Raw genomic sequence first — 23,593 nt, forward strand, 5'->3', positions numbered from 1 at the left:
ACTTTTGGAAAATTGCCTGATCATGCATTCTTCTGCAAATAAACAATCATCCTCAAGAATAACGCAGTATTTTCTACAATTTATGTGCAAAACGTAATAATAAAGCATGAAACTGGACCTATATTTTAAATATTGCTCTCAATATGTTCCATGATACATATTCATGGCCACAAAAAAAAAACCTAATGGATTATAAAATCAGTTTCCATCTTTATAGCCTTCACTTTTGCATAAAACAATGTGCTTGGCTTAGGGCACACTGGACGATTTTACTGTTTACACTTGCAAATGGATTTTTTTTAATTGCTTCCTTCTTTCCCAGACTAACTAAAGCAGCGACTTCTCCAGGAGGATGGGTGTCGAACGTGAGGGGTGCTAAGTAAAACACTCTCGGGCAAGCATTCCTGGGGACTTCCCTTCCAAAGATGAGCTTCGTGATTTTCCACTTACTGTCTTACAACTTCAGTGCCTTCCCAACTTCAGTCTGTGTTTTTCTTTGTATCTAAATAGAAGCTAGCTCTTTCGTGCTCCTTTTCATAAAATCACTATCACTTCTTTGAGGAATCTGATTTTTTTTCCCCAAGATGTATTCCACGTACTCATATTCTCAGGTCTCCAGTCCATTCTGTTGCATGCTTCAACTTCATCCTCTCTTAAAATCTTTCCTTTTTCCACATCTACAAGGTAGTTTTTTCAACTCCTTCAAAATGTTACTCTCTGCGGCAATATATTTGGGGTGAAGCACCCTAAACACTTGGTTGAAGCTGTACTTTTTTATTAAACAATCAGGGTAAAATTTTCAAAATCTGGCTAATAACCCAAGGGTATTACTAAAATGTCTTTTTGGAGACCCTTCCCTGATATACAAGTATTTTCTCAGATTCCCACAGTGTAACTGATGCCACCCTTAGACCTTGACCATGTCTGTGACACATCTAGAAAAGCACCTCCTCATCATCAGCTCTCTCTTCCTTCTGAATATTATCCGGATTATTTTCCCTTCTTACTGATGTCTTACAGTGTAATAATAAAAAATTGGCTGTGTAATATCTCTCTCTCTCTCTAATAAGAAATAAATCTCATATGGGTTGGGTCTCGTTTTTCTGTTCAGGCCGATGCTTGGTTCACAGGCAAGACAAAACCAAGCACGTGGGATACAGTTCCCCTCCCCTCTCTCTCCCCTCCTCACTCCCTCTCTCTTCTTTCATTCCACCCCTCTCCAATAAATAATTAAACTTTTCTTGCATTGATTAACTATAGATCTTTATTTACCCTCTCATTTTGCATCTTAGCCCTAGATAAATTTCTATTTTATTACTATTAGCATGAATTTCTAACACTCGTTTACTATAAAAAGTCATCTAAAATTAGAATATTATGCCACCTCCTCCCCTCATGATGTGGTTAAGGGTGTTTTCAAAGTAACAGGAAAGATTCCTAGTGTCAAACATATTGTAAACCTTCCAGAAGCAAATACAAACACATCATTCCACATAAAATGAAAGGTTTGTTTAAAAATAGGTAACTGTGAAAAGAACGTCATTAATAGTGCATACACATAAAACTACAAATTATATCCTAAAATATGAAAAAATAAACTGCAAAGCTTTTTCTGCCCGGCTGGCCTAGTATGAGGAGTGTCTGCCTGCCTTCTGTGAAACACAACAAAGCTAAATTCTTCACACTGCTACTGTTTCTAGTGTGAGCTACTTTCCACAGACAGGTGTCTACTCCTGTGGATATACAGACAGGAGGGTACCAGATACACCGGTTCACAAGTCGGTGATCACTTCGGCTTATTGAATTGGAGGACTCAAGATGCTCACCCACAGAAGGTGTGCTTGAATGCCTCACACTCACCTGTAGGAAGCAGGGACCTTCCTGCGAATCCTCTCAGTTCCCAAAGCAACTTCGGGGAGCTGGACCTGCCCCCATCTTGGGAAGTGGACTCAAGTGCAGCATTTTCACAGTGCTTTACAGAGGAAGAAGTATCCCAAAGCTAAGGCTGGTCAGACCCAGGAAGCCATGGGGCTTGCACATCAGGAAAAGAGAGATGAACCTGTAAAGGCTACTCATTCACCTCTCCCTGGATAAAAGTTTTTTTTATCCTCTGTAAAAAAGATCAAAATAAGAGGATTTTTGTCTTTTATGGGTTTTTAAAATCCAGTTTAGGGTTTAGGAGGCAACGCAAAGGCTGATAAGAAGTCACTGGGGCAGTTTGCGCCCTATTATAAGTCCCTGTAAAATCTGCCTGGTAAAATACATAAGGGAACTTCTGTTCCCAGGAATATTATGAGACTAACAAGTCACAGTACAACACAACAACAAATTCTTTTTAAAAAAATAAACAGGGCCCGGCGCGGTGGCGCAAGTGGTTAAAGGTCCTCGCCTTGCACGCCCAGGATCCCATATGGGCGTGGGTTCTAATCCCGGCAGCCCCGCTTCCCTTCCAGCTCCCTGCCTGTGGCCTGGGAAAGCAGTCGAGGACAGCCCAAGGCTTTGGGAACCTGCACCCACGTGGGAGACCTGGAAGAGTCTCCTGGCTTCGGATCGGCATAGTATCGGCCCGTTGCGCTCACTTGGGGAGTGAATCATCGGACGGAAGATCTTCCTCTCTGTCTCTCCTCTCTGTATATCCGCCTTTCCAATGAAAAAATAATAAAAATAAATCTTTAAAAAAAAAAAACAAAAAAATAGAATTTCCTAATGTATGTCTGAGCTGATAGGAAAAATAATGGAATTGCATTCTGATTAAAACACAAGAGAAATATTGAATTTCCTGCTCTAAACATTCTGGAGCCTGTTTTTGCCTCAGGGATTCAAAGGGGATTCCTGAGAGCCTCGGCCTGGATTCTGATGAGCTGCACATGACCTGTAATTGTGACAGAAGCTCTGGAACACAGAGCAAATAAGAAGGCCCTTGGTGTAGTCATAAAATTGTGGGTTGTGAAATAGTAACAGTGTTAGAACATGAACCAAAATTTAAAAATTGTCCTGGGGGTAGGTGTTTGGCACCGTTTAGCTAACACACCCCGCAGCTAGGGAAGCCCACATTCTCTCTTTCTGTCTTTGCTGTGCTCTGATCCAGCTTCATAATCAAGTGCAAAGTGAGAGGCAGAGAGGGCCATTTCCTGACACCCACGTGGGAAAACTGGAGTGGATTTCCACTCTTGGCTTCAGCCTGGTCCAGGTGCAGGTGTTGCATCAAGAGTTGAAAGATCTCTCTATCTGTAGCGCTCTGCCTTTCAGTCAAATAAAGAAGCATTTGATAAATAAAATACGTGAAAAGCTGTCCTGGAACAAAAGAGCAAAAGAGAAGACTGTGTATGAATTTACATGCTGTCTGTGACGCTGGCTCTAAGTCAGCCATCTACACTTTCTGTGTGGAACAGGAAGACAGGAAAGGTACTTTTAGTTACTTTTACATACTAAATCACATAGATTGATACTTTATTAAAAAACAAGACTGTAAATTCCAAACTAGTAAAGAAAAACAGAATAGATGAAAAAATTATGCTAACAAAAGAAAACAACAAGAAAAATAAGCAGCTGATAATGAAAAGAACACAAAATAAAGCAAAAAAAGAACCTCAATGATTTCTAAACATAAAATTACGTCATGCTCACAAAGATAATGTCATGGTTGATCAGAAACGTGAAAAAGTTATAAGCCTCGGGCCCGGCGCGGTGGCGCAAGTGGTTAAGTCCTCGCCTTGCACGTCCGGGATCCCATATGGGCGCCGGTTCTAATCCCGGCAGCCCCGCTTCCCTTCCAGCTCCCTGCCTGTGGCCTGGGAAAGCAGTTGAGGACGGCCCAAAGCTTTGGGACGCTGCACCCGTGTGGGAGACCCGGAAGAGGCTCCTGGCTTCGGATCGGCATAGTATCGGCCGTTGCGGCTCACTTGGGGAGTGAATCATCGGATGGAAGATCTTCCTCTCTGTCTCTCCTCTCTGTATATCCGCCTTTCCAATAAAAAATAATAAAAATAAATCTTTAAAAAAAAAAAAAAAAAAAGTTATAAGCCTCATTGGTAATTAAGAAAATGTAAGTTAATATTTTTAAAATTTCAAAATCACCAAATTGGCAAAGGTTAAAATTTTCACTGTATCGACTGTTGCCATGTACATGAAGAAACAAAATTCTCAGAAACAGCTCCAGGAGTGGAAAACTGTTTGCCCTGCCTGGTAAAGCTTAACGTATGCCCACTGGTCAGCACGTCCATCCCACCACAGCCCCAACAGGCAGGCAGAGGCTCGTGAAGACCAACTGTGCCCATGGGCCCAGGCGATCCATCATGCTTCAGTGAGCACCTCTTGCCCTGGCTCCACCCACCAAACCAACAACAGGCAGGATCAATATTCTAACATATAAATAACCCTCCCCTTCTGCAACAGGAGATAGGGCCATATTGATGTCGTATCTGTACTTCAGGGGATGTGCTAAAGGATGCTGGGAGCAGAATGCTCACAACGAAAGATGGTAGAAAACAATAATGCCTGCCAACAGAGAAAGGATAAACCCCAGTTTCCATCCTGTGGGGTTGGCACACAGTGATGCACATCTCCTTCCATTTCTCATCCGCCTTCATCACTATTAGTGTTGATCTAAGCCTGCAATTTTTCTATCACACACTTAGTGCAAAACATGCTCTCCAAAACAATAAATTATTCACCACACCTCTAATGGATGACAAAACTTAACTTACCTGACTTTTGAAGGCAAGATCTAACCTAAACCAATCAACACAAACCTAACATGGTCTTAGTCACTCACTAGACAGGACTATTCCTATGCTTTATACACACACACACACACACACACACACACACACTATATATATATATATACATATATAGTATATAGACCATATATATATATATATACTATCTACACTATATATACTATATAAGCTATATACTATTTAGTGTGCATATACTATTAAAATATATAGTATATATATAAATATATATAGTAAAGCATAGGAATATAGATATATAATTACACAAAAAAATTACAGGTTTGATTAGACATCCACTTATTAACTTTTAAAGATTTATTTATTTTTTTATTATTTTTCATTGGAAAGGCGGATATACAGAGAGGAGAGACAGAGAGGAAGATCTTCCGTCTGATGATTCACTCCCCAAGTGAGCGCAACGGTCGATACTATGCCGATCCGAAGCCAGGAGCCTCTTCCGGGTCTCCCACGTGGGTGCAGGTTCCCAAAGCTTTGGGCCGTCCTCGACTGCTTTCCCGGGCCACAGGCAGGGAGCTGGAAGGGAAGCGGGGCTGCCAGGGATTAGAACCGGCGCCCATATGGGATCCTGGGCGTGCAAGGCGAGGACTTAACCACTTGCGCCACCGGGCCGGGCCCCACTTATTAACTTTTAAAGTTTAGATTTTTCTTAATTCCTAAATATTTGTAAGGTTCAACAATTTCAAGTAAAGGTTCTGGACCTAGACAACCATTAAACACAACTGCATATACCACAAAACTGTTTCCCAAATAATTCTAACAACTCAGCAGTATAAATGCAAGTAAGTGAAGAGAAAATCTTTTACCTGATCCACCCACATTATTTGATAAATGATTTTTAAAAGATGTCTTGTGATCATTTAAGAAACTAAATTATAGCTAATCTAAATCAATACAATATTAAAAGATGACACTAATATCCAAAGGGTGTGGCCATAGCGTATCGATAATTTCTATGTCTGCTATCACTACTGAATTTTTCATTCATATTCAGCATCCATGCCGAATGCATTTTGTTTGATGAAAACAAGCTAATTAGTACTAAAACTTCCTTAGTTCATAAATTTTTTCCTAAGAACATTCAAAGGAAGTCAAGTGAGACATGTTCAATAACAGATGTTGTCTTTTTCGGCTGCCTTTTTTACAGTTTGTTCTATCTCATTACTTTTTAAGAAATTTAGTTAATGTTCCTTATGACTAGAGAACAAGTGTACTTAGCTTCCCAGAAGGCAGTATAGAAGAAGCAGGAGCTAGCAAGGGCAGACACAATCTGTTGATTCCCTTAACCCAGTGTCTGCTCAAACTTTTTCTACAACCGACTTTTCATTCTTTCATCCAGATTTTGCTAACAGTCAAACCCTAATTTATCACACACACACAAAAAAGAATGTGTCTTGGCTGGCGACTGTATTGCTACAAGTACTCTAGTCACATTCTAATGCATCTGCACCTAACACCCCTTGCTATCTCTCTCATGATCTCAGATCAAAGGGTCAATCAGGACTGGGTGAATATTTTAGAGTATGCCTTTTAGAATATTTCAGAATGCCTTTTAGAGTAGAGAAGAATTATGACTTTCAAAAATAGAAACCCAATTAAAATCTATTCAAATAAAATGTGATGCATATATTAAGGTTTTTTCCTAGAACTAAATGAGGATTGCAATACAACTAATCAAAATTGATGGGATATAACAAAAGCGCATTACAAGGAAAGTTTAGAGCAATTAGTGCTTACATTAAGAAAATTGGGAAGGCATCAAATAAATGATCAGTCAATTCATCTCAAAGACCAAGAAAAACAAAAACCAAACCTCAAATTAGTAAGCAGAAAACTATAATAAAAAAGTTAGAGAAAAAAGTAACAATTACAATTTCAAAATCCATACAAAGGAGCGGTGAAATAAAAAGCTGGGTTTTTGAAAAAATAAACAAAACTGGTAAGCAACTGGTCATCTAGCAAAAACAAAAAGGGTGGAGAAAAGATAAAATTGACAATATCAGATATAAAAAAGATGTTACCATAGAGATCACTGAAATAAAAAAGAATCATTACGAATTACTACAGGGATTGGCTCCATGGCTCAACAGGCTAATCCTCCACCTGCAAATGCCAGCATCCCAAATAGGCACCAATTTGTGTGTGTCCCAGCTGCTCCACTTCCCATCCAGCTCCCTGTGTGTGGACTGGATAAGCAGCAGGGGATGTCTGGGTCTTTGACACCCACTTGCAAGCCTCAGAGGAAAGCTGCTGGTTCCTGGCTTCAGATCCTCTCAGCTCACGCCATTGCAGCCATTTGGGGAGTAGCCAGATGATGGAAGATCTTTTTCTCTATCTCTCTTTCTCTAAATCTGTCCTTCAAATAAAAGTAAATAAATCTTTTTTAAAAAGAGTTACTAAAAACAACTATATGCCAACTAATCATAAAATCTCACAAAAACGAAAGATCTCTGGATAAATTCAATTTCCTCGAACTGAGGCATAAAAACACAAAAAACCTGAATAAGCCAATAAGTGAGTCAGAGTTAGAATAGTAATGAAGGCTCTTCCAACATAGGCAAGCCCAGCGCTGGATGCTTCGCTGCTGGATTCTACTAAACATGTAAGAATGAACAAATCCCTTTTTTTTTTCTTAAAACTGAGGGAAATCAATTCAAAAATGAGGGAAATCTGCCAAACTCCTTCTGAGACCTTATTTTCAAAGTCTGACATAAAGACACAACAAATAAGATCCCAGCAATACATCAAAAAGAACAGCCGCAAAGACCAAAAAGGATTTATCTATGGGATGCAGAAATGATTCAATAGAAACACATCAATAAGCCTGAAATATCACATCAGCAATTTGAAGAATAAAAACCAAATGACTATTTCAAAAGATGCAGAGATAATATTTGATAAAAACACAGCTTATTTTCATGATTAAAAAAAGTCTTAGGCAAACTGAGTATGCAAGAAACATCTCAATAAAATCAAGGCAATATCTGACAAACCTGCATTCTGCATCATACTGAGTGAGGAAAAGCTGGAAGCGTTTTCCACTAAGATCAGGAACCAGATAAGGATGCCCATTCTTCAAAATAGGTCTGGATATTTGGACTAGAGGAATTTGACTAGAAAAAATAAGTCAAGGTTGTACCAACTGGAAAGGAAGGAGTCACTGTTTGCAGATGACCTGATCCTATTGACAAAGTAACGAAAAGACTATACTAAGAGTTACTGGAACTCATAGCGGGAGTTTGGAGGATATAAAATAAACACACAAAAATCAATAGTATCGTATACACAAACAATTCCATGGCTGAAAAAGAACTTGTATGATCAACCCAGTCACAATAGCTATAAAAGAATTTAAATAATGGGGGAAAAATTTAAGCAAGCATGTGAAAGATTTCTACAATGGAAATTACAAAATGCTTAGGAAAGAAACAATACATCAAAAAATGGACAGCCTTCCATGTTTACTGAAATAATTAATATGAAAATGTCAACAGCATGAAAAGCAATTCACAGAGTCCTTATGATTCCACTGAAAATACCAAGGACATTCTCAGATCTTGGAAAAAAATGACCCTAAAATGTATATGGAAACACAAGACTCTAAATCTCTAAAGCAGTCTGAAGCAATAAAAATAAAGCTGGAGGCACCAAAAGACTGGATTTAAAGATTTAGAGAGCAGTTAAAACAAAAACATGCTGGTACTAACACATGGACATGTGGAACAATGAGACAGATTAGAAACCCAGAAATTAACCCACACATTTACAACCAACTAAAATTTCAAAATCTAAAACCACTGCCTGGAAAAGGGACCATCTCTTCAACAAATGGTGTTGGGAAAAATCGAATAGCCAGTTTAAAAAAGTATCAGAGACCCCTTCCTTATGCTGCATATAAAAATCAATTCTCAGTGGCTCAAGGATCAAAACCTAAGACTTCAAGCCATCAGATTTCTAGAAGAAAGTAAGGCAAGCACAGTAAAATGTCACGCTAGGCAACGACTTCTCAGATAAGACACCACAGTCACAGGTAACAAAAGCAGAAATAGACAAATTGAATTCCATGAAGCTAAGAGGCTTCTGTACAGCAAAGGGAGCAAAAGGCAAAGAGGCAACCTATAGAATGGGAGAAAATATTTTCAAGCTACATAGTTGATAAAGGATCAATATATAAATTCAAGAAACTCCGCAACAACAAAATAAAGAACCATTCAAAACATAGGCTAAATACATGAGCATACAGGAAAAGATGAAAGACAAATGGCCAACAGACACATGAAAATGTGTTCAGCATCATTAGCCATCAGGAAAATGTAAATAAAAACCACAATAAAGTTCTACCTTCAGGAGTGTCTACCTGAAGTTACAATGGCTACCATACAATTAAAAAAAAAAAAGCAGAGAAAAGGGCACCCTAACACATTGTTGGTGGGAATGCAAACTGGTGCCATCATTAAGTCATTATAGAAGACATTTGTTCAGAAATCTGGAAATCGATCTTTTATGTTATTCAGCTATCCACCCTTGAGAATTTACCAAAGCAATATGAAATATATATTTATATATGTGCTTACAACTATGCTACGATAAACATGCATATACAAACATGCGTGCATGTTGGAAAACTACCTAGTCTCAAGAAAGAGAAAAATCCTATCTTTTGCAGCAAAATTAATGCATCTGAAGACCATCATACTGACTAAAATAAGCCAATCCTAAAATAAATACCTCTTATTTGTAGTTGTTAATATAGAGAGCACAAAAAGTAGCATTTTTGAGTTAAATTGACAAGTTGAAATTTGATGAATGTTGACAGTTCTTTTCTATATTCCAGAGGACTAATGGTCTATTTTCTACTCATTGAACTCTATTTAGTGAAGGAGTAGGCTTGTGGTTATAAACCAAACTGAAAGTATGTTATCACAAAAAATTAAAAGGAAATATCACTATGTTCTTTATATGAAATATGTTCTCTTTCTACCAATAAGTAAACAAATCCCCCTCTCAAAATTCAACCATTTCAGTGTTACCTCAGGAAGTAATTAGGCCTAAGACTACCACAGATTTTTCAAACATGGCAAAAAATATAAAATTATTTTAATAAACACATACTTTATTAACTGTGGTGATTTGTGATATGTCATAAAAATAGCAGAGAATCTAATTAATAGACTGCTTCAAGCAATTATTCTGAATCTGACAGTATACCTTGTATGAGTTATAAAAAAAAAAAACTTGTTGAAGTTTCTAAGTTAAAGGCATGCACTACTTGTAGATTATTACACAATTCATTTTTACCCAAACAGCTCAAAAATATTCCCCAAAGAAAAAAACAATAAATTCCCTATGTTAAAATCCAGTCAATCTATCTTAAATTCAAAAATAATCTAATACAAAGAATTAATTTATATTTGAAATTCTTTTGGATCTCTAAAATGTAGTTTCTATAAAGCAAAGGATGTCTGTCATTCTTTAAGAAATGAAGCTGCATGTATACCTAAATACGTGCCCAGTGCCTCATCTTCTTCCCACTCGTGTTCAGGGAGTCCAGGCTTATGCAGACAGGAAGTTATATACCCAAACAGCTGACATGTGTTCTTTGAAGAAGAAGATCAATGTGATACAATCGGTTATGAGATCAAATTCTATTTTCTCATAATCCTTGACTTTCAAGCTTTACATTTAGGCAAATCCTTTTCACTGAGGGTTAAGCAGTTAATGTGACCATAGGGCTTCTTCCTTGTTCAATGCAAACAAGGAGGCCCACGCAGCACTTGGGGATGGCACATCCCCGCACAGCTCCCATGGTGGGACAAGCTTTGCCACACCGTGGCCAACCACAGGGGCTCTCTCTGCTGCTGGAGTACTTTCTCCTGGACTCTGGTACCCTCTTCTCACTCCATCAACAAATAAGTATGATGCCCTTGTTTTCAAGCCTTCATGACTCACAGGGCCACTGCACAAGAAACCAACTGCTCATCTTACCTCACTTTTGCCTCATTTTTGTACCTTACTGACAAGCAATACCCAAGTTATTTCACTGTTTTCTGTTAACAGATATCAACCAGAAGTTACACATCCCATTCAATATTTGTTTTTATCCTATTTTTCAGAGCACTATGGAGAAGTACGTTCCTTTTTACATCTCAGAAGTTTGAAAAGAACTGATTCTTTTTTTTCATCATTACTTCATTCCGCTTAGGATTTGTTCCAAGACTGCTCAGACAGTATCATGAAGTTAGCAGAACTCTTAGAAATCAGTTATGATGTGAAATTACAGCAACAGGTTGGAGATGGTGGTCTTTCCAATGCACTGTAAAAAATGCGATGTAATACTACATATTTATTTTATTTTATTTGAAGAGTTATACCCACAGGTTCTACCTTAGATAAATATTATTCTTCAAGATAATGAAGGCTAGAAAGACCTCTCTTTTAGGAACCGTAAAAAGTAACATCAATAATTGCTTCTTCTGTAGGCAGTGTTTCTTTTTTTTTTTTTAATTATGTAAAGAATGTCAGGATCCTCGTGTCATTGCTTCAATAATTGGGATTTCTAATAGAATAAATATGTGGTGGCAGAAATGAAAGACTAAATACCAAAACCTATGTAGCTTTATTAAACAATAATTTAATTAGAAGACAAAATAAGAATACAGAATATATTTTAAAATACTACCAGATGAAAAGGATTATTTTCTTAACCTAAAGAAACTATATCCACAGTGAGTTTCCTATTTGAGCAAATTAAGTTTGTGTGAAGTACCACAGCCATGAAATACATTTTGAAGCAGAATATTTTATATACCTAGCTCCTCCAATAAAATAAAATAAAGCAGGTTTCCTCAGCCCTCATCTCCACTGATCTTTTACAATGCAGGTTCCTTCATTCTCGGGTTTCCCAGTTTACTATTTGTGTTCTGAACTGACTAGACATCTTCACATCGAGATGACTTATTTTACAACCATCAGGATGTAGACATCAGAAAATACATCAGAAAAGTTTTGGGGAGAAGATATAGGAAAACTAGGACCCTCTTGCATCGTTAGGGAGAATGTAAAATGGTACAGCTCCTATGAAAAATGGTACACTGAGTCCTAAAAAATAATAAACAGAAATCTAACACAAAGTAGGAACTCCACTTCTGGGTGGAGAATTAAAAGCAGAGGTTCAAACTGAATTTATACGTTCACGTACATTTCGTTATTATTCAAACACCCAAAAAGTGACACAACCCAGATGACCACGGATGTACAATGGTCACACAAAATGTACACAGCTGAATAGTATTCAACCTGAATCAAGAAAGAAATGACTAACAATACAATACGGATGAGCATGTAAGGCAATAGGCTAAATGACATGAGCTAATCATAGAAAGAATGAATGCTCTACAAATCTGCTTACATGAGGTACCCAGAGTAGTCAAATTCAATGTACAAAACAGAAAATAGATATTGGCTGCCAGGAAATTGGGGTAGGGCAAATCAAGAGTTGATATTGAATTACAATGGAGCTTCTGTTTCAGAAGACCAAAAAGTTCTGAAAATGAATGAAGATAAGTGCTCTATAGTGTAAGCGTGCTTAATGCCACTGAACCACACACCCACAAACAGTTTAAATGGGCCTGGTGCTGTGCCTACCAACTTGGGGAGTCCCTGCTGTTCTGCTCCCAATCAAGCTTCCAGCTAATGTTCCTGGGAAGAAAGCAAACGCTAGCCCAAGTGCTTAGACCCTGGGACCAATGCGAGAGACCCAGGCCCCACAGGACCCATCAACCCTGGGGCTCATGTACCTGGACCCATTTACACAGGTAGGCCAAAGGACCAAGGGCAGGTGATCCGGGCCCTGCTGGAACCCCACTCCCCAAGGCTCACAGACCCACCACACACATGCAGGCGGGCTTAAGCACTCAGGCCAGGTGACCCAGGCCCCACCAGACCCCTCCCCCCCAGGGTTCAAGGACTCGGCACCCCTCACACACACCCACACACATATCTGACACACTGGTATGGTTAACACAGATTTAGCATTGACCAGACCCAGGATGCCTGCCAGCTATTAGCTGCTTTTCCCCTAGTAGTGTAACACTTGCCATTGCCCCCAGCTGGGGATGCACACTCTGACAGCGCCACCATCCCAAAGTACCTACTACATCAAAGCAACAGTCACATATCTTCTATGTTCCTAATTTCTCAGCAATGAATAAATACTCAGGCTTACATTTAGAATTCTCCATTATCAAGTATACTGTTAATCAGCTGCATTTCCTAATGAGATAAATTCTAATGTCTTTCTTTTACTTTTCACACAACTAAGGCTAGTGTCTAAGTTGTCATTGTAGAATAGAGCAGGACTAGGAAGCTTTAAAGTTGCTTAGAGTGGAAGGTTAATCCTTTCACTTTCCCTGGAAGGTAATGAAAACAGCCTTGTATGGACATCTTTCATAAGAATATGAATGCATTAGAAAGAGGTATCTCAATAGCCGGTGGCAACATGTAGGCATACACTAGGATTCATAAGAACATGATTCTGAGAACAGTGGATTTACAGACTCTTAAAATCTCAGGAAATACAAACTTCTTAATAATTTCCTTGTCTGCATTTAAAAAATGTCCATAATAACATTCACATAATTTTCCTCTGTAAAAGAGAATTGTTATGTTTTAGTGGTAGTAAGTTTGGTTCACAATGAAGCTCACAAATCCTTCATATGGTATATTTTTAAACTTTTGGCTTATGGATTTTTAAAATTCAGTGTGATTTTAAATGGTGGATTAAAAATACTCAATTGATAGATAGCAGGCATTTGTAGATCGATTTCAGTTATGATGTTATGATCTGAACTGAAGTCGTAATTAACAAGTTGTAATGAATGAAGTTGTAATGTTACTCCAGTAGGTAGGACCCTTAAGGAGAGCCCTAAGGGTTATGGCCTAATCCAAAAGGACGAATGTGCTTATAAAAAGAGACAAAGAGAGATACAGAGACAGGAATAGAGAGAGGCAGAGCTGGAAGACCGAGGATGTGTGCAGAAAGAGGAAGTACTCTCTAGGGACACAGTGAGAAGGAGAAGGAAAAGTTTTTGCGGAAAGCAAATTGAGTTTGGACTTGTACTCTCCAGACCGTGAGAAAGTAGATTTCTGATCTTTAATCCATCTACCCTGTAGTCATTCTAATGGTAGTGAATACAAAAATAAAGAAAAGAACAATAATAAGTGATGGGAGACCTGCCGGAAAAAATAATAATACAGGATAGGACAAGATGTACTCATACTCAGAAAGAACCCAAGGGGCTCTCTGAAAAGCACACACACACACAGACCAACCACTGGTGAGGAAGTCTGGAGTCCATGAGCTTCTGTTATCTACATAGGGACTTTCTCACATGGACCCACATTTTAATTTCACTTTTCAGGTCACAGGTCCCCACACCACGTTTACAAGATCATCATTAGAAATACCACACGTGCATGGTCATGAAATTGCCCTTGAATTTGTTTTTCATTCTTCAATTATGCTTCATGGAAACATCTTCATTTTCCAATAGTCTCATCATATTTTTTGATAAGTCTATGATGCATTAATAAAAAATAGTTGCAGTACTATGACATTGGGAACAAACATGTGTTGGTCACTTTCACATTTTGGGTCTAAGGGTATGAGCAAGATTTACACAATACAGTAAAGGACAATAGCATAGCTCCAGAAAAAAAATAGATTTCATTGGAGAAATAGCTTAGGAATATAATAAATCTGAAGTTAAATCACATTTTTTCAATCAAATTTAACCGAATACTTTTCTGGCAAAAATGGTAGTTCAACTCTACATCCAATTGAACCAATACTTACAGCATGATAATCGTGAAACATTTCAGTTGATTCAGGGATATGAACCCGAAGAGAGTCTCGAGGCAAAAAAGCAGACCTTATCGAAACAATTCCTCTCCAATCATAGAATGGTTTGTCTGTTGGAAGTATTGATATGGGTTAAAAAAAAATGCTTATTCAGGAAGAGCATACGTTAATCATATTGCTTAACATTACAAAGAGGAAAAGCAAATCCCATATATGAGCTGACTACTCTGTATTAAAATCACACTGTGTTACCTAATTGGAGGGAAATAGTGATAACAGTTCATAAGGGCAGGCTTCAATTAACTGGTTAGCTCACAGTATTGTATTGTATTGTATTGTATTGTACTGCTCACAGGATGACCCTCAGAAAACAAAGGGATTCATCTTCTTCACTCTATTTTCTTTAAGATCCTTGACTTCCTCTTTTAAAGCCGCTTAAAGCAAAATCCCATTTGCAAGGAACACTTACAGAAATAAAAGCAGAGCTCTTCTAATAGCTCAGCATTTTAAAATAAAATTCAGAATTATTGTGAAAACAGGTTTGAAACTGTAAAATAAATTAAATTACTAAAAGTGTTTATGCAGAACAGGTTGGAGGACCAAAAGGTTAGCCAGCATACATGCACATATTTCTTCTGTTTCGTGGCAGTTGTAACATGGGATTTTTGCAGTAACCTTTTCCTTTTTAAATGATGGGGAGCTTTGAGATTTATTTGTCCATTTATTTCTCAGAAATATTAATTATTTTTAAAAGAGAAAAAGCCAGCTCAATTGTCATCCAAATAAATCAAACTATTTTTACATTTCCAAATTTCCTTCTAATTCTTACTCATACACACATATTTTTTTTTTCCTGAAGCCTTCAACTTAATGGCGTCCACAATGGACTAGCTAATTTCATGTAAATTTAAAGAAGACTCAAAAAAATTAATTTTCTCATTTCATTATTTCTGTTTATAGAAATGTAAGCTTGAGGGAGCAAAGGAGTAACATAAGATAATAAAAAGATAAGTGTCATCTCAGAGACATCTGAATATATATACACACACACACACAGCCTACAACTTATTAATTTTATAAGTATTTATCTTATTTCAGCCAAGAGTCTCTGATCTCCCTCCAAAAGGTAAATTCTCCAGAATGACCAACAGAATAAATCGCATATGTTCCCATCAAATGACCAACATAATAATAAAACGTGGCTTCCCATCATTAGTCAATATGAGCAAAAGGAAGCAAATGGCAGTAACGGAGGGCCTGTGGTGAACCTGGCAGTGTCTGAGGAGAAGGTAAGAGAAAAGCCGTGCACTTTATATTTTATTTATGGACCTGCACAAGTCCAAAAAGCTCTATGAAGACAACACAGGAGTCAGTAGACACGTGGAAGCCTTCACATGTTTTATGAAACGTTCCTGATGAATTCAACACATTCCCTGACTCCCAGGACTCTTCCTGATACACCTTTAATGAGCTTCTTTAAAAAAAATCATTTTATTAGAAAAGTAAATTTACAGAGAAAAGGGGGAGACAGAGAAAAAGGTCTTTCATCCACTGGTTCACTCCCCAAGTGGCTATAACAGCCAGAGCTGAGCTGATCCGAAACCAGGAGCCAGGAGATTCTTCTGATTCTCCCATGTGGGTGCAGGGTCCCAAGACTTTGGGCCACCCTCTACTGATTTCCCAGGCCACAAGCATGACACAAACCGGACCCACAAGGGATCACAGTACACGCAAGGTAAGGATTTTAGCCACTAGGCTATTGTACCTGGCCCCCTCAATGCAGTTCTACAGGAAGGTGACTGTGCTGGCCTTTCCAATCTCTAAATGGTAGGCATAAACTCTTCCAGGATGGGAATAACACCTTACTTCCACTGGCTCTGTGTTTCTGGATCATTAGTTACACAGGTATTGGGGAATAAATGCTGGTCTCATGAGGATAAGTCTCAGGAGTCAAGCGGGGACTGCCCTAATCCCTTCACAGTTCAATCCAATATTAAAGCAAAAGCAACGAAACCCTTTTCCAACCATTATCAAATATTTTATGGAGGCAAGGAGACAATGCATTATTTACTGAAGTATACGGACACTGCACCACAAAACACAGCTGTAACTTTCTCATGGTGGAAAGCAGTTGGTCTCCACTGAAATTCTCAAAGTAGCCATTCACATATTGATTTATGATAATAACCCCTTTTCAAAACTCAGACACAGAAGGTAGCATTCAACACATTCCAGGTCATTCCATGGTCCCTCAAAAGCTATATGCTGATAGTTTTAAAAAAAGACCAGTGCAGCATTTGATACTTACAATTTTCTTTTATTTCCAGCTCTTGCACTTATAGGTGGTGGCTGCAGCCTAGCAATAAAGTCCCAAAGTCCCTCTTCCAGGTCCATTCCCAGTCCTGGAGCTTACACATAATTGGTGGGTGCTTTGACCCAGTCTGGCATGACCGACCCACAAGCTGGCGGAATTTGCATCTTAACCCAGCCACACATGGCCCTCTCCATGTCCTGACTCTCATGTGTGTCAGCAGATGCTACAGCCTGGCCTGGTCCAGGCCTGTTCCCAGATCCTACCTACACAAATTCTGATGAGAGCTGTATCCCTGCCTGGTCTGGCCCACCTCAGCTCTACTGCTCCCAGTGGGAGCTGTAACGTAGTAAGAGAGTTCCCTAAGTTCTCCTCCCAGGCCTGCTGGCAGCCCTGCATTTCACGAGTGCCAGCAGGTGCCACAACCCTGCTTAGCATGGTCTGTCAATTCAGTCCCAGCCTTTGCATGTGGCCCAGGAAGGCTTCCTCCCAGCCCTGGCTCCCCTGAGTGTCAGGTGAGTTCCTGTCACGTTAGTTCTGTGGTCCAGCCTAGCTCTAACAATTACCAACCCCAGCTCTTGCACAAATGGGAAGGTGCTGTGGTCCCAAAGAGGTGAGCCCACAAACCCCCTACAGAATCCTACCCCTAATCCAGTTCTTTTGCATTCCAGTGGGTGCTGAAGTCCAGCTTGGTTTTGTCCACTCACTGTTCCCACACTTGCAGACAGGTACTGCAGTCTAGCCCAACCAGACATGCCTTCCAGCCCCAGCTTGTGCATGTACTGGCAGGTGATTCTACCTAGTCCTTCACAGACCTCCCCCACGGGTGGGTGCCTTGACCCGACCCAGGTACTCCCTGGTACTCCCTCGCTAAACCATTCGGTCTCAACTCCTTTACCTATCTGAGAGTGCAATGGCTCTGCCCGTGGAAGACCCCCAGAAGTCATTCCGTCCGTGTCAAACATACCCTCAGCCACCTCCACTCCAACACGTTCCCCGAGCAATCTGCAGCTTCCCTCCACCGCCCACCATTCACTGCCTTATCCATAAATCATTTTAAAACATTTTGGAGGGCCCGGCACAGTGGCGCAAGTGGTTAAGGTCCTCGCCTTGCACGCCCAGGATCCCATGTGGGCGCCGGTTCTGATCCCGGCAGCCCCGCTTCCCTTCCAGCTCCCTGCCTGTGGCCTGGGAAAGCAGTTGAGGACGGCCCAAAGCTTTGGGAACCTGCACCCGCGTGGGAGACCCGGAAGAGGCTCCTGGCTTCGGACCGGCATAGTATTGGCCGTTGCGCTCACTTGGGGAGTGAATCATCGGATGGAAGATCTTCCTCTCTGTCTCTCCTCCTCTCTGTATATGTGACTTTCCAATAAAAACATAATAAAAAAAATTTTTGGAGTAGGCAACTAAGGCAGCACACTGGTACAATTAGTGCCATGTGGAAATGAAGACTCTGAATTCCACCTGTTTGTGTTGGTGGTAGATAGAATAATACACCCCAAGCGTGCACGAACATGTGCCTGTGTACGTGTGCACTGGTGTGTGTGTGCATGCATGAGCGTGCACACTCCGTAATGGCATGTGATTCGGCATTGCTTCAAAGGCCAGAGACCTAAAGTGTGGATTGAAAGGCTTCTACGTAATGCAACCAACCCCAACATCTTAAGGAACAGAACAGCTTTCAAAACTGGCTTTTAAAATTCTAGGGTTCTTCAGGACCACCCTCGCTGTCTCTGCGCTCTAGCACCCTCCTGACCTTTACAACAGTACCAATTTTGCGCTACCAGTCAGTGTGAAGGTAGCTTTTTATTTCTCATGTTAATTCACATGTATGCACTTATCAAAGACTTTTAAAAAGCAGTTACTTTAGAAACTTAAAATTACACAAAAAGATTGTGTCTCCCAGGTGAGATTGCCAGGAAAAGAAGGCAAAGTGGAAGGAAACAAAATGGTCAGCTCCCAGTAGTCGCCACTCTGTATTTTTTGGCAGTGAAACGTACTTCCTACCGCAGTTTGAATCAGTAAGTATTCAGTCCACCTGGCTATCAGCAACGGACAAAATGGGAACAGCGGTTCACACTGGGTTCACACTCCGCATGCACTGCTTCAGTCAACAAAGAAACTGAAAGTTCTTCAATACGCAATTGCCTCTAGCGGAGCTGAAGAAGCCCCAGGGACAATGCGATGTATCTTGATTAGTTTGTAACAGCAGCAAAGACAAAACGGGGTTCAGTGTCCTCCCTCCTAAGTGTCTCTTTCATGGCAAGCTCATTTTGTTTCCCTTTTATCAATTCCCTCGCATCAATTAATTCTTTGAGTTAATTGCACATGCAGTTTTAATCTGTAGGTAATTACAAACAATTAATGGTTAGGAGACAGAATTAGCAGTTCTTAGTTTGATTATCTATATAATTAAAAGGGATGGTAAACTAGGGTTGACAAATAGCATCTTAATCATTTGAATAATGAAATCCCAGGGGCTTGCTTGGGTGGCTAAATTCCATCTGGTAATATTAGTTTAGGTTTTAGAATAAATAACTGGAATGTCCATTTAAACCTATTCACATACGTGAAATTTATAACATAAACTTTTCAAGGTGTATATTCTAAAATGATGTCAACTACCTTCTTGGGTTTGTTTAAAATGAGCAGATTCTAAAAGGATTCAGTAAAATTAAAAATTTGGATATTTTCTTTTTTGTTTTTTTTTTTTCTAAAAATGTAAGTCACCAACATCCCATGAGGAAGTGCCTGGTTTGACTTCCAGCCCCTTTGCTTTCAGATCAGCTTCCTGCTTCCACACAACCTGGTGGGCAGCACACGGTGGGGGGAGGGCCCAGCAGCGCTCCCACCCGCATGGCACCCACGGGCACGCCATCCTCCTGGCTTTCCTCTGGCCAGCCCTGGAAGAAGCAGGCACATGAATCTGCATAGGAAAGATCTCCCTGTATTTGCTTCTCTGATTCGCCCTCTGTTTCCCAGGCACTAAAATACAAATAGATAAATTTTAAAATACCTTCTAAAAAAAATTAAACTTTGCAGGGAATCAAAAGTTTGCCCTTTTCCTCACCCATTTCAAGGCTTATGGCTGAAACTGCCTCAAATTTATTAACAAATGAAAAGCATAACAAGTGACCTTTTTAAAAAGATGTTATTAATTTATTTATTTACTTATTTATTGGAAAAGCAGATTTACAGAAAGGAGAAACAAAGATCTTTCATCCACTGGTTCACTCCTCAAGTAGCTGCAGCAGCCAGAGCTGAACCTATCTGAAGCCAGGAGCTAGGAGCTTCTTCTGGTTCTCCTATGAGGGTGCAGGCTCCCAAGGCTTTGGGCTGTCCTGTACTCCTTTCCCAGGCCACAAGCAAGGAGCTGCATAAAAACTGGAGCCGTTGGAACACAAACCAATGCCCATAGGGGATGCCAGAGGATGCAAGGCAAGGACTGTAGCCACTAGGCTATCGCTCCAGGTCCCATAAAAAATATACTTATCAAACATTTATGTAATACAGAAACAAAGACCCCATAACAAAGAGAAATCTGCATTTCAATGATTATATCTGATGGAGCCTACACAGTCACACAGAAATATGACTGGATAAAAACAGAGTATGGCTTAACAGTAATAAACCGAGGGGGAATGCAGCAAAACCTGTTTCTTCAGATGGTTCTTTGTCCCTGGGTGTGGGAGAGTTCACCTGTCAACTGGGAATTTGAGAAGTGGTTTTTCTAGGTTCTGATTTGCTTTCTGGTGCTATATTTCTGGAAAGAAAAAAGAATAGCAAAGGTCCAAGGGAACTTCTGGATCCTGCAGTTCTCCTTGTCTCCTTCAACTCAAAACACTCAGCAGGTCAAGGCAGAATATTTTTGAGATACTGAATTCTGGGTCCAGACAGATTCAACAATTTGTGAATAACAGTTAATATCCATGGTTCATTGCGTAAAGCATCGAAGACGTAGGACATTGCTCTATTTAACAATCCCGTTTAAGTAGATGCTGCAAGACAAACTGCACCTTTGGCTGCCTGATGGAAGCAGTGGATTGCATCAGAGAGCGAACATCAAGATTCAGGGTTAGCTCAGAGTTACAAAATGACGTGGAAACTCCATGTATTAGCAAAGAACACGATCCAGCAGAGTAGCCTCCCCGTTTCACACCATCTTTCCGGATCTCCAGGTATTTGAACAAATTCGACAAATACATTCAGACTAACACTGTGTAAAAACGCTCAGAATGAGTTATCTTTATGGAAATAAGCCAGTTCCAACAAGACAGATACATTTTCTTTGATTTGTGGTAACTAACATAAAGAGTACAAAAAAGAATATAACACATGAGTGAAACCGACAGTCTGAGATTTGATTATTGTTTCTAGTGCTTTCTATACATTTAGGGAATTGTGGGGTTTTTTTTATTAACATTAAGCCCTTAAAACTGCATATTTGAAATGTATATTTTCCTCTACATAATTTAAAGAGTAAAATTTTAAACAGCAATTCCATTTTCTAGGCACTCTTATAGTCAGATACTCTTAGCAAAATAAAAATAACAGTGTGTGAAAATTAAAAATGCTTTACAAGCATAAAGATTTGTGATTTAACAAGATTTATTAGCCCTGAGTTGTGAGGCAACTGCCTTAGAACGTCACATTATAATGTTAAAGAAAAAGATGCAGATCCTGTTAGCAAAAAAAAAAAAATAGGTTTATTCACACACCAGTTTAGAAATCAATTTTACTTTCATTATAACAATGGAAGCGAACTGAGAAAAGCAATCAATGACCCTTACAGATTAACTCACCCTCCCTTCCCAATGATGACGGTATAGAGAGGAATATAGAGACAAAAGAACAAGAAAGCATCTCTCTATAGTGCCAGCTCTGTGTGTCCCTTGCTATGCTCGCCTGTCACAATGTACCCGAACACCACTACTCTAAGACAAAAAGTAGGAAAGAAAGTTGTTCCTGCCCCACAGTCGCAGGATTTGACACAGTCCTATTATCAGCAAAAGGTAGAGGCTGGGCCTGGCAGACCTTGATATTAATGCCCTGAATGCACCGGGATCCCATATGGGCACTGGTTCTAATCCTGGCTGCTCCGCTTCCCATCCAGCTCCCTGCTTGTGGCCCAGGAAAGCAGTCGAGGACGGCCCAAAGCTTTGGGACCCTGCACCCACGTGGGAGACCCAGAAGCTCCTGGATCCTGGCTTCAGATTGGCTTAGCTCAGCCACTGTGGCCACTTGGGGAGTGAATCATCGGATGGAAGATCTTCCTCTCTGTCTCTCCTCCTCTCTGTATACCTGACTTTCCAATAAATAAATAAATAAATGTGTTTTTTTTTTTTTAAGATCTGCTGAGGTCCCAACCGCTAAGCATTCTATGCTTACTATCTGACATCATCCGTACAACCTTCCCGTGACAGAGATACGGCTGCTGTTCCCACTTAAAAGAAGGAAAAGAGAGATTTGGGGGAATTAAGTCATGTAACTTTACAATCTATGTCACGGTGTCACAGCAGAAAAGCCCTCCGTGGCACACGGAACAGTGGTGCCTGGTTTTCTCATTGCATTGTCCCGTGACATTGATTTCAAACTTCTGGCTTTTAGAAATACATGAGAAAACATTTGGGCTGCCTTAAGATAACAAGTTTTTTAATTTGTTACAGCAAATCCAGAAATTGTATATTGTCTGAATTTTTTTTTAAGATTTTATTAATTTACTTTTATTGGAAAGTAAAATATACAGAGAGGGGAGACAGAAAAATCTTCCATCCGCTGATTCACTCCCCGAATGACCGCAACGACTGGATCTGAGCCGATCCAAAGTCAAAAGCAAGGAGGTTGTTCCAGGTCTCCCACACAGGTGCAGTGTCCCAAGGCTTTGAGCTGTCCTTGACTGATTTCCCACAAACAGGGAGCTGGATGGGAAGTAAGGCCCATATGGGATCCCAGCACATGTAAGGTGAGGACTTTAGCCTCTAGGCTACCGCACCAGGCCCATTGTCTGAAATTCTTAAAAACCAGTAAAAAGTGAGCTGAGAAATATTCTACTAGAATGTGTAGCATTTTCACTACAGCATTACAGGTTTAAAATAGAAGACTAAACAACAAGGGGAATATAAAGTCAGACTTTAAAAAATAGTAATTGTAAGATAAATAAAAATGGAAATAATATTTAAAGGCAAGATACACCAGGAAATTAAAAAATGTACTGCTTAGAAATAAAATGGGTTAAGGGTACGTGACAGCGGCTAGTATCCAATGAGCAGATTTGGTAAGTACTCCTAGAACTCAGGCAACAATTATGAGACAAAAGGTTATAAAATGGGTAAGACATGACTTAGCAGCAAAGGAATTGGACGCATCCCGGAAGATGAACCAGAACAGTCAAAGATGAATGACGCACATCGCTAATAAGCGAGAAAAAAAAAATGAACTTCCGGATCATTAAAGTTTACTGCATTTTAGAAAGAAAATAGTCAAAACAGATTCGTACGGCAGTACAGTCTACCAAATCACAAGAAGAAAAGAAACTGTAAAAAAAAAAAAAAAAGGTGGGGGGAAAGAAACAGAAATAACAACAACAAAACCTTTCACACCTCCATAAAGGTGTATTCAAAGTGTAGCCCATGCAGCCCCACGTGGAACAGCAAAGGAACCCATAAA

At 39.7% G+C, this 23,593-nt stretch overlaps 1 protein-coding gene across 1 annotated transcript in view; it reads right to left on the reverse strand.

Moving 5' to 3' along the window:
* IQCM (IQ motif containing M) overlaps nt 1–23,593 on the reverse strand; it is a 300,465-nt gene that overhangs the window by 198,610 nt on the left and 78,262 nt on the right. Inside the window, exons 4-5 of the mRNA XM_040967396.1 lie at nt 14,611–14,726; nt 7,199–7,207 (exon numbers count right to left, since the gene is read on the reverse strand). Of these exons, the coding sequence (XP_040823330.1) occupies nt 7,199–7,207; nt 14,611–14,726 (125 nt within the window). The remainder of the gene's footprint in view (nt 1–7,198; nt 7,208–14,610; nt 14,727–23,593) is intronic.

Source organism: Ochotona curzoniae, unplaced genomic scaffold (assembly GCF_017591425.1).
Source record: "Ochotona curzoniae isolate NIBS_2020 unplaced genomic scaffold, NIBS_Ocur_1.0 scaffold_4506, whole genome shotgun sequence".
Lineage (NCBI taxonomy): Eukaryota > Metazoa > Chordata > Mammalia > Lagomorpha > Ochotonidae > Ochotona > Ochotona curzoniae.